Here is a 13,060-nt window from a genome sequence, read left to right on the forward strand (position 1 = left end):
ATGAACACTTGATGTGTCAGATTCTAGATTACCCATACTAACCTTCTATTGTCGTTCAAATTTATTGAAGAACACTTGATGTATGAAATTCCAACTCATCTGCAATGCAACTTTGATGTTAAGTTATTTCCTTGATGATAAATGTCCATTTTCGTGCCAACATATAAGTTTTTAAAAGGGATCGGCAGTATAAGAAAAGCTAAAATTGACGACCCTTAAATTATATTTGACGACCCTTGAAATATATTAACGACTGAGGAGCTAGATAGTTATAGAAAAAAGTCGTTCATTTAATAACTGGGTCATCAAGATGGAGTCGTTAACAATATTCATAAATATTAACGACTCTTTAATAAATTCATACAGAGAGGTGGTTTGGTCTACGGGTGAGTCGTTCGTATGCCAAAAATGTCTTGACGACTCTATCACTCACTATATTTCCACAGGTTTTGAGTCGTCGATCTGCAAAACATTTGTTGTCGACTCTAATATTTATTTTTAGAGTCGTTGATCTGCAAAAATATGTTGCCGACTCAAAAAACAAGTTGACATATTTTCCAGATTTTCACATCAGTTTAACATTCATATAAGCACAACACCTTTTAAACATCATGCTAAATTGTTAGAAAACCCAATTAACACAAGATACCGATAGTACGAACTACAGAAAATAGTTGTATCTAAGAAAGATGTAAGTTAAAGTCGACAATACTAAAAGACATAATTTCTAGATGTTAAATCATTCAATTTAAAACATCTTCTCACCCACTACTACCACCTCGACCTCGACCTCCGCCTCGACCTCTCTGACTTCCCCGACTTGATGATGTACGACTTTTCTTTGAAGGAACCTGTCCAGGACTGCCCCTTGGAGAACCAACTTCTTCTCCACTAGCTTGATCATCACCATCTTCGTTTCCTTCACCCTTTTCTGCACGTTCTTGTCTTAGTTGGCTAGCTGTTCTCCTTGTCCTCTTACATTGATTTGCTAGATCAGCAAACATTTTCTTTGCTTGTGGATTTTCAATGTGTTGGCAGTACTCAGCGTACATACGACTTTGTTCAGGTTCTATCACTTCTCCTTTGTCGGCTTTGCAACAAAATTACTTCATAAAAATCTTCACTCGTTCCCTCTATTTGCATTCAAATACCAATTAAGATTAATATAATTAAAATTGTATGTAAATGATCAACACAATTCGAAAAATAAGTACTTACCACAAGCTTAAGAATGGAAGAGTCATCTCTAGTGTCGGCCGTAGAAGCAGAGGAAGATGCTTTATTGCTCCTCCTACCCGTAGTCTGATCAATCCTTATCACCCGACCGTGGGAGAAGCCTTCATACCATGGCATGTAATCATCGCTTACCTCGTGACCTTCACTAACATGATCCCACCAAGAGATGTGTACCCTACTAGTAGCTAAATGCCTATTATTCCAATGCTCAGTCTTAGGCTCAGGTTCGTAAACAACAACCAACGCCTTTCTGTCCGCCTTTCATTTCTTTAATGTATATTTCAACGGTGGTGCATAATCCTCATCGGGTGAATCTTGAATATACCCAAGTTGACGCATTACTCTATTCGGATTGTACATTGAGTATCCATAAGGGTAAAACAGAGGGCCATGGTAATATGCAATATGTTGGAATCCTCCTACTCTATCTTCCTTATAGGGATCAAATTTTACCTCTTTGCCTGTCATGTTGTCCAATTTTTGGCGCATGGCTAACAACTTCAACTTCTGAGTTTCCTCCTTATCCTGACATCCAGTGTACTTTTATCGGGTTCCTCTTGGTTTAGTGGTCTTCCATGTTGGCTCCAATTGGATGTCTTCATCGTCTTTGATCAATGATGGGAAATGCTCGTAAATCCACACCTGAAACAACATCAAAACAATAAAAAAATTTTAAATCTAAAAATATAGAACAACAAATATTACAAACAACAAACAAATTTGATAACTCAAATTACCTGAAGTAAAGCCAAATTCCCGTTCATTTGAGAAGTTCGTTCCCGGGATGCCTTTGCTAGCTGAGCGTTCAAATGTGCTACTATGGCAGTCCCCCACGAATACTTACTCACCTCCTCCAAGGGATCCAAAAGTTGAAGAAGGTTGACGCTGACTCTGTTTCCTTTGCTATCGGGATATCTAACCGAAGCAAGGACATAGAACAAGTATGCGGTTGCCGCCGCACGAACTTCCTTCTCAAAGAGTAGTTCATTGTCTCCGTCTTTCTCAAGTGGCCCCGCATACATCTTTCTAACTTCCTTAAGTTTAAACTCTTTCTTTGGGTACTTCTTTCCCTTCACAAAAAGGTCATACGTCGTCTTTTCATCCCATCCAAACAACTTCTCCGTCAATTCATATATTTTTTTCCAATCTAGGTTTTTCTTGAACTTGTCACCCGTGGATTTTCCGTCAACCTGCAATCCTAGAATCTGTTCTGCGTCTTCGGGAATCAACGCCATCTCGCCAAAAGGGAATTGGAAAGCATCGATTTCGCCGTAAAACCTCTCAGTAAAACATGATACTGCAGCCTTGTCATATGCAATCACGGAGTATTGAACGACAACATACAAACCTTAGTTTTCAACAATGTCTTGCACTCTTGCACATTCACCTTCTAGGGGCCATTTTTTCATAAGAAGATTGGTGTCTAAAAAGATGCGTGGCATTCTTATGATCCTACGAAAGACAAACAAATAGAATTAAAACATAAGAAATTAAACATCAACAAATCATATGAAAAGCAAAGTTGAGATCGTTACAATTGTCTCATTGATGGTACGGGCCCACGAGCTATCATATCCGAATAGAACTTTGCCTCCATCTTTAGGTTCACCTCTGGCTTTCCCACCGGGTAGACGAGTAAGCTGCAAACGCGTGGGTGAAATGTGTCGCGCACTTGGTGCATTTGGAACTTTCTTCTTCGGCTATGGTTGTGATTGTGGTTGTGGTTGCGCCGCATCCTCCTCATCCTCCTGAATCTCCTCCTCATCATCATCATCATCACCACCACTACTACCATCATTTCTTTCCTTACCATTTTCATCATTACCATCATCCTCATCCCCCTCTTCATCACTGCTAGCACCACCATTTCCATCCTCATCCTCCTCATCATCATCATCATTACCTTCATCCTCCTCCTCCTGAATCTCCTCCTCATCCTCATTTCCACCATTACCACCATTCCCACCATCACCACCATTACCATCATGTTCTGCGACTTCTTCTTCTTCGCTTCCAGTTGCAGATATAATAGGAGAGGGTGAAGAGGACAATTCAGACGAATCATCACATGGGTCTCTGGGTTCGCGGATAAGTAAGGCTACCTCACTCGGTGTTTTTCCTCGTAATATACCGACATTTAGGTATTTTGCGTTGCGGGGAGGTCTGGATGGAGGAGTTACCATGGCAAGCTTATATTTTTTATTCTTGCTACTATAGGCCAAAGACAACAAAATATCAAAGGGTCGTCAGAAAAAATATTAAAAATACACGACCCATATAAATGCTTGACGATTCAAGCGTTATTCCTTAATGACCATTCTAATTTTTTTGATAGAGGAGCTACATATATTTATTACAGGGTCGTTCACTTGCTAATTTAATCGACAAACAAGAGTCGTTAACCATTACACAATACGTGGACGACTCATTCATTATTTGGGACAGAGATGTGTTTAGGCATATCATAGAGTCGTTGATGAATAAAAAGGGTCGTCTAAACAACCTAGCACACAACCAAACTAGAGTCGTTTTCACCTTTTACTAATGGTTAACGATTTTTGATGAACTTAACATGCAGATCAAAAATCGTTAAGAAAAAAAAATGTTAACGATTCTAACCTATAAAAAAAACTTACAGCAAGGATTGTTTTCTCCGCCACCCTAATGGTTGACGAGTTCTCATAATTCCAACATGCAAAAGCAAAATTGTTAAGAAAAAAAACCTAGTGATTAACGACTCAATTTCTGAGAATCCAATTCAAACCCTAATTTTTCAGTAGAACATCAAATTAAACTCAAACCCAAGTTACAGTTGGGGGTTTTAGTGGACATACCTTCTGATTGGAGCCATTTCCTTCACCGGATGATTTGATTTATTGCTCAGTCTTGCATGCGCCTTCGCTGCATTAACAGAATCGACGAGATTAGGTATTTGGTTTGCCTTTCTAGCGGTCTGCTTTGTACTAGCCATATTTGTAGAAGAAGTTAATCATCGATTAAAATTAATCGACGATTACGCGATGAATCGGTTGAAAAAAAAATTCTCCTCCGGTCGTTAATGGAGAAAATGGAGGTGCATAGAGAGGGGAGGAAAAGAAGAAGAGTTTTGTTTGAAAAGAAAATGGGGGCCTCACTCATTTAGTAATAGGATTTTAGGTTTAGTTATTAGAGAAGGGTAAAATAGTTATTTCACCATCATTTTGGAAGCCCCATATATATTTTGGTGTGGGTATAAAATGTGTCCTGGCCCCCAATTAGTTTCCAGGGCCCCCAATTCAACCTTGATTATTGACTTCATTTTTTTTAAGCTAATTATTCGCTTCTTATTATAGATATTCTAGGTCCGTTGACCAATCTTACCTTATGATGATAAGGATTGATAAAAGGGATATGCAAGGACTGAGATGAGAGCTTGCAGGCAGCTGATTTTTGCGAAGCTGCTACACTTCCCCATTCCCTTCCCTCACTTTCTTCCACCATTAGGTGGCATGGATCTTAGTCTTTAATCCCTTGGATTGAGATTAGCAGGAGGCCATTATTATTGGATTAACCAATACCTGCATGACACATAAGCGGGGAAGGGAGTGGGGGAAGGGGTGGGAGTTGCGATTTCTTGGTTTTTGTTTTCGGTTTCCAGTGATTTTAAAAAATGTGTTACTTTTTTGGGATCAGTTTACTGTCGGTAATGTCAGACTTAGGCTGAAAGATTGTCAGATTTTTATGTTGTGTTTGGATGGATTAACTGTACTCAACACTTTTTAAAAAAATATTTTTAACTCCGAATGTGGTGGATTAACTGATCATGGAACCGATTGTATATCGATTGCCTTGGCAAAATAATCATCCACATTATGAGCCAGCATTATTAGTCGTCCAGCATGAGATAGAGAACCACACCGCTCTTGAGAAATTATAGTTAATAATAAGATGAGAGGCAGTTTCTGTTTGGAGAGAGCACATAGGGCATGAGTCATCATCACCAACAATTGCAGGACCAAGAGCTTCTTTAGTGGAGAGAAGATTAGAGATAGCTTTCCACAAAAACTGTCGGATCCTTGGTAAAGTAGGCAGTTTCCATAGTCTTCTATAGATTTTCCTCATCCTGTCATCCACTGGATGAATAAGAGAAGTCTCATTATACATCTTCTGGTAGCAAGACTTAACTGAGAAACTTCCGTTTTTCTCCAATAGCCAAATTAATCTATCTGTCTGAGTAGAATAAATAGAAATACGTACTATAAGATCCACAATCTCAGAATTAAATAAATCCTCGAGCAGAGAGATGTTCCAAACTGTAGAATCTTCCATGAATAACTGGTGGAAATAGGTATAATTTTGTGCAGAAATACACCCTTGTTTTGGCTGAGGAGGATCTTGTAACTCAGGGACCCAACGATGTTTCCATATGAGAATTGTTTCTCATTCCCTAAATTCCAACAGTTGTGTCTCTTAATGAATTGTAATTCTGAGCTGATGTTGCGCCATGACCAGGTTGTATTAGACTTCTATTTTGATTCCCGTCTGGATAATACTTCGCATGCAGAGATTTAGACATGATTGAAGTTTGATCCATACATATCTTCCAGGATGACTTAGTGCATATCACGAAAACCAAGACCACCCTCTGACTTAGGATGGCAAGCCCTTTTCCAAGTAATGATTTTCCCTGTCTTTATTAGTCTTTTTGTTTCTCCAGAATGCTTGCTGAGAAGAGTCCATCTTGTTAATGGTGGCCTCTGCAAGTTTAAAACTCTGCATATAGTGTATTAGGATGGCATTAGAGACGTTTTTGATCATTACAGAGCGAACAACTTCTGACATAATTACTTGCATTCCAATTTGAGAATCGACAATTCATCCTCTCTTGCAGAACAGCAAAATGCACTTTCCTGTTTCTTCCTACGAAAAATGGCAGGCCCAAATATTGTTCTTCTTTTATATTCATCTCACGCACCTGAAGAAGACCACTGAATATTTGGCAGGCAGAAGGTTCCATATTTGAGCTAAAGTAAACTGCAGACTTATTGAAATTTATCAATTGTACTGAGCAAGCACTAAACTCTTCAATAACTTGTAGAATCTTTTTAGTCTGACCTAGAGTTGCCTTACAGAATAGAAGACAATCATCCGCGAAAAGTAGATGATTAATTTTAGGGGCTGATTTTGAGATTTTCATACCTGCGAGTAGTTTTGATCCTTCACAGTGAGCTAGAACCCTAGAGAAAGACTTCATATCCAAGATGAATAAATATGGAGATGATGGAACTCCTTGACGAATGCCTCTAGATGGATTAAAAGCTTTTGTTGGACTACCATTATGGAGAACTTCAATCTGTGTTGTACTAACACATTGATGAATGAGCTGGCAAAACTTCTCTCCAAAGACAAACTTCTTTAAGAAGAAAGCATGAGTGGAAGAACGATTTCACCATATTGCACACATCATCCTTAACAATTGGCCATTGTGCTTGATAAAATCCGGGTGGAAAACCATCCGGACCTGGACTTGTCCACGGCTCCATAGTCATTAGAGCCTTGTAGATTTCTTCCTTAGAAGGAATTGCCTCTAGCTCTTGATTATCAGCATCTGTAATAATAGAAGGAGTATGCTCCAAGAAATAATAACTGCTGTCTAGAGAAGATGAAGACATGATCTTGTGAAAATTATTACTAAGAAGTTCCTCTAGAGAAGCTTTATCTGAGCACCATGTACCATTTGGAGAGAGACGAGCATCAATCCTATTTCACGACCTTCTTTTATTGGCTCTAATATGGAAATACTTAGAATTTTTATCCATATCATTGAAGTAGTGATCTCTGGCCTTTTGTCTATTTGAACTTGCAAGAATATTATTGAGTGAACTGATCTCTTTTTCAAGATTGATGACCTCATTAGTGTTACTTCCATCTTTATCTGAAGTTTGTAGTTGAGTAATATGGGACTACAAATTTAGAATCATGCCTTCAATATCACCAAAAGTAGCTTTACTCCATTTAGAAAAAATGTGTCTAGTGTTAGATAAAACAAATGCATTAGAACCATAATAAAACGCAGACCAAGCACTTTTAATTTCCTCATGACACTGATTATTTTGAAGCCAATGCTCCCAGAATTTCCAATTTCTACATGTTCCTCTATTTGGTTTGTACAAATCTAACAAGATAGGACAATGGTCTGAACCTCTTTGAGCTAAATGAGTGAGTAAAGCATCAGGGAAAGATAGAGTCCATTCATTGTTAATCAAAGTCCTATCAATTCTAGACTTATATTTTCCAGTTCCATGCTTGTTACTAGACCAAGAGTATATAAGGTCATATGTAGCAGTGGTATATACTGACCACTAACTCTAATTATTTACTCTAATAGGAAACAAATAGATGAAAGTGGGAAGGGGAGAATCTTATTACTCCTCAAATTGTTTGTTACATTTGAAAGTGGGAGACTACTCGTCTATTTATAGCCAACAATATTAAGGCGGTAACAAAATCCAAGCATACACGTGTTCATAAGCTAAAGGTTTACTTAGCTAGTAAACTGATGATGTTTATCCAGTATAGGCGGTTAGTTCTTAACCCAAAAGTGAATCCAGTATTTACTGGATTGTTCCCGAAAATGGTGGGCCACCCCAACAATACTTGTTCACATAATACTCCCCCTTGGACCACCATCTCTAAGAACGTTGCTTCATTAAAACCTTGCCGGTAAAACTCAGTGGGACAAAATCCGGACAAAGGAAAAAAGTACAACAAAAATCTTAGAACGGTGTTGGACACGCTTATGCTGCCTCGTTAAAACCTTGATAAGGAAAACCCGGTGGGACAAAACCTTGGCGAAGGAAAAAGAGTACAGCGCGTTATAGTCCAAAATCTCCCCCTGAACAAAACCTCTGTCAGTTTGTCTGCCTATATATGTGGCACATTCCGATTCCGTTAACCAGTTTCCGGAAGAGCTTTGTAGGTAATGACTTGGTGAAGAGATCTGCATAATTTCACAAGATTGTATCTTCTGGATCTCAATCTCGTTGTTATTCTGGAGGTGGTTGATAGGCTTCTAAAAGGTCCTAAAAATTATCCCCGGCCAAAAACTTGGTGGGCCCGGAGATATGTATAAAATTAAGCGCAATAAAAACGGGGGCCTACAGTAATACCGCAAGTGCACGGTCGTCGGTTGTAGCTCGTGCAAGTACGGGTCGATCCACAGAGATCGGGTGTGTTTTGGAGTGTTTCTAACTATTTGGGTTCCTAAATTGCTAATGAGCTATGAAGCCTTTTGGCTTAAATTGGGCTTTGAGTACTAATGGGTTTGATAACAATAAAATGAACTGAGCTTGGGCTCAGTTATCTTTGAAGTGTAAATGGGCTTTGGCCTTAAACTTAGGCTTTTGATTAAGCCCACAGTTGACTGAATTGGGCTTTTGTTTGAGCTGGGCCTGTGGTCTTTCAACAATTTACAATGGGCTTTTGGTCTTAGAAACTGGGCTTGGTTTAACTAGGCCTTTGGGCCTTTGAGGAACTGAACTTGAGCTTTGAACTGGACTGATGGGCTTTTGCTTGGCTGCAGGCTTGGCAGCAACAACAGCAGAGGCAACTTGACAGCAGCAGCAGCTTGACAGCAGCAACAGCAGCAGCAGCAGCTTGGCAGAGGCAACACAGAGAAGGCACCAGCAGCAGCAGTACTGCAGGGCAGAGGCAAGTGCACAGCAGCACTAGCAGTTTGCAAGGCAGGAAAGAAAGAAAGCAGCAGTACTGCAGCAGCAAACTGGAGAAAACAGCAGCAACAGCAGCAGCAGTGCAAAGAAAGCAGATGCACAAACACTGAGTAGCAGGGTAGGGAAGCAACAACAGGGCAAAAGCAATGGAAAAACTAAACAGCAAAAGAAAACTAGACAGCTGCACAAGCAATGGAAAGACTAGACAGCTGCACAAGTGCTGCACAGCAGTTGCAGCAGCTACAGTAGTGTAGCAGAAAGGAAGGCAATGCAATGCAGCAGTGCAATGCAGCAGCAAGAGAAAGGAAGGCAGCAACAGAATGCACAAGCAATAAGAAGCAGAAAACAGTGCAATCAGCAAGCAACAGAAAACAGTGCAAGATGAATGCACAAGCAACAGAATGCAGCAAGCAGCAGAAAACAGTAGCAGCATAAGCAATTAAGACTGCACAGGGCAAAAACAAGGAACAAAGCAAATTGAACCAAGGCCTAAGGCCAAGGGCAAGGATGATAGTGAAACTGAAATGAAGCAGAACTAAGGCACTCTTCTAGAGTGGGAAGAGAACTAGCTTGCTCATTGTCACTAGTGAGCACTAGTTTCTCCCCACTACTCCATCAACACAATGCATCAAAGTTTTAATCTAACATTCCATTATTTCACAGTGAGTTGAGGCAACAGATACATTCACAGAATTATCATTAACAGGGGACTGAACCTAAACAGGATACTAACACTAACAGAGACTCACAAAACAGTGAAAGATTAAATCAAAACATGAAACAGCACACACATTGAAATTAAACATCAAAACAGGAAATTATCATACAAAAATTAAACATTAGTATCAAAACAGAATTAAAAATAAGAACATTAAATTATAAAAACCCTAAAATTGAACAGTAAAAATAAAGATTAGAATTAAACTAAAAATTGAAATTAAACCTAATTGGTAACTTGGCTAGTCCAAGAACCGCTTCTACACCATACCCATCTCTTCTATTTATACAAAAAATGTAAACAGAACCCTAATTTTCGAAACCCTAATTTTCAACAGTGACCTAGGGATCGATTTTGTAACCTGATTTGATGTGATGAGACCATTCCATCTTCGACCCATGCTTCCACTTGTTCTCCTGTATCACCTCCATGCATCAATTGCTTCTCTAGCACACGTTAATCCATCAACCCATAACCTAGGGTTTAGGTTAGGTAATAAGTTGATGGGATAAAGGGCTAGAATGATGGGGGAAGCTTTCAATCACGTGTAGGATGATGACGGAGGTGGTATGGTGGTGTCAGGGTTGGTGGAGCAGGTGGCGGAGCTGGTGGAAGGGGAAGGCTCTGCTGTGGAGAAGTGATGGAGGAGAGGGGAAGGGTGCGTTTGTTTGAGGTCTAGGGTGTTCGGCACTTGGGTGTGAGGCGAGTGCATCGATTTTTGATGTTCAGCGAGACTAAGCCGTGAGATGTGGAGCTGGTAGGTAGATCGGACGGTGATGCGGAGGCAATCGAGGAGCGACCGTCGGATGAATGGATACAACTAAACGAACGGTGCTAGATTAGGTTAGGTGCTGTAGTGTAAGGCGGGGATATCAAACTTTGATGAACAGCAAGGGAGCAACCGTTGGATTCAACTACCATCTAATCTGAAGGCTTGGAATTTCAGCGCTGTGGTGCTTGGCAGAGACTTCAGATTTTGATGCTCTATGAAGGAGCGACCGTCGGATGCTTATGAGAACTAATCTGATGGCTGAGAACGGAGGCGTTTTTGTGTGTAGAAAATGAGGTTGTGCGCACCATTCTTCGCGGCTTCCTTGCGTGATTTCTCCCGGCTTTTCACTACTTTTCTGCTCTTTTTGCTCCGCAAGTCATCCAGACTTTATTTATTACCTAAAAATGCAAAATTAATTAATAAAAATATTTATTCTTGAAAACAATGAAAATACAGAATATGGGATAAAATGTAGAATTAATGCACAAAAGATGAGTTAAATGCCAACAAAAAGGGATAAATATATACAATATTAGGCACTCATCAAATACCCCCAAACCTGAATTTTACTTGTCCTCAAGTAAAACAAAACTAAGGAAATCCTAACTATACCACTGTCGCTGGTCTCTCGAATGCATTTAGCGTATGCACTAAGCCTTTTAAACCACTAAGTGTCCCTAGTGGACGAGTTGAAGTCTCGTGAAGGTTTGCTTAGAACGTACCTACAAAGTTCTAGGTCAAAATATAAGCTCAGATTCCATCAAATGTGACATGTGCAAAACAGTTTAAGCTCACAGCAAAATGGAGATGTCAATCTAGCTATCGAAGGCACAATCCTAACACTGATAACAAAAAAAGACATGTGATAAGAGTGTAAAGTGTATCTACACATGTGTAAAGAAAGATCTGAAGTCATGACTACTAATCACCAAGAGATAGTTTCTCAGGCTAAAAACTGAGGTCGAAATCTAGCTAGCTGTCCGGACTTTACGAGAATTGTGAATGAGTTGGAGGTATTTCACAATTACTCGCGTTGTACATCAATGGCATACACCCTCCTTGCTTATTACAAAAAACAACAAAAGATGACAAATTACATGACTCTTATTTACATTGACAATTCTCTTTTTATTTTTGGAACAAGAGAGGATGGAATTGAACAATACTTGATTTTTTTGGTATTTTTCTGATATATATATATATATATATATTTTTTTCTGAATATATACATCGTTTTTTTTTTTTTTTTTTTTGAACAAGGAAACACTTTTGATATATACAAAGGAAACAAAAGATTACATGACACTTTGCAAGAGGTAGCCCTTTTTGATGCACCCAGTTAAATTCGATGGTTGTCTTTCTTAATGTAACCTCCACCTTCTATCCCAACCAACCAAAGAACAAGCTAGTCAAGTTTCGTTCAGTATTCTAAAGTGATTGGCAATCGTAACTTCCTATCAAACACCTTGAAGATCTAGGCCATACATGTATTGGTAGATCGTGCGCGTGCAAATTTCTTATCACTATGTGAATTGTGCTAGAATCAGGGTGCCTAAATATCTAGACTAAGACTCCTAATAAAAATACATATTTGCACAAGAGTCAACATTTCAAGGTAAATGAGCTCCATTTTTATGATTTTTTCATTTTTTTAATTGTTTTTTGAATTTTGATTTTTTAATTTTTTTGGAATTTTTCAATTTTTTCAAAAAGAAGAAGGAGTTCGTTTTTCAAATTATGGCAAATTATCGTGGTATCTACTCTATACCCCCAAACCTAAACTAAACATTGTCCTCAATGTTTCAAAATATGGAAAGAATTAAAATGCAACATATGGAAAGGGACATGCTGAGTAGAGTAAAAGGAGAGAGAATACCCGATTTCGGCGAAAGCAGAATTAAAACTCCGTTATTCAAGGCAAAAATCCAACATATTTCAGCCGAGATCATATTGGATTAGCAAAATATATACAAAAGGAACAAAAGTTTTTAAAATTTATCTACTTGATTATATACAAAAAATTCACCATACACTAACAATCTAAAGAGTTGAGGATCAACCCAAAAGAAAAAGTGTAGAGACATAGAAAGTTTCAAAACACTAAAATTGGACTTAAATGGGAGGGAGAGTGAAAAACCGAATGAATCATCCCTAAACCAAAATTTTTCAACAGGTTTACTTTTAAGCACAAAATCTTTTAATTTTAAGTGTTCAGGATTCAAAAGGTCTAACTCATAATGGACTGTTTTCGGGATGGGCAAACATGCAATTTCCAACTGTGGCTCTTTAAAAGTGTTATATTTTGAAGCAAAATAGTCCAAAAGGACTTGGGAAGCACACAGTTCCAAACCTAGGTTAGGAATTTTCAGAAAAATTGGTTTTACAATATTGGTACAAACCAAATCTAGGTTGGGTGGAAGGCCATCAGATTGTGACTTAGGTAGAAGAATAGGCATATCATTATCAATCAAATCAAAATCTTCTAACTCATCTACACATGTCACATCATGCTCACAATCATCAATCAAATTGGCAAGATTACAATCAGAATTATCAACATCATCAACAGATTTATTCTCGTGTATCGACACAGCAGGGGAAACATCACATGGACTACTAGAAGAA

At 38.7% G+C, this 13,060-nt stretch overlaps 1 protein-coding gene across 1 annotated transcript; it reads right to left on the reverse strand.

Moving 5' to 3' along the window:
- Positions 1-2,680: 2,680 nt before the first annotated feature.
- On the reverse strand, positions 2,681-4,207 carry LOC113346727 (secreted acidic protein 1A-like). Its single transcript, XM_026590228.1, has 3 exons — positions 4,071-4,207; positions 3,047-3,447; positions 2,681-2,688 (listed from the first exon to the last, which is right to left on the reverse strand). Exons 1-3 carry the CDS (start codon positions 4,205-4,207, stop codon positions 2,681-2,683), a joined length of 546 nt encoding a protein of 181 aa, XP_026446013.1.
- Positions 4,208-13,060: the final 8,853 nt, after the last annotated feature.

The sequence above is a fragment of the Papaver somniferum genome, chromosome 1, assembly GCF_003573695.1.
Source record: "Papaver somniferum cultivar HN1 chromosome 1, ASM357369v1, whole genome shotgun sequence".
Lineage (NCBI taxonomy): Eukaryota > Viridiplantae > Streptophyta > Magnoliopsida > Ranunculales > Papaveraceae > Papaver > Papaver somniferum.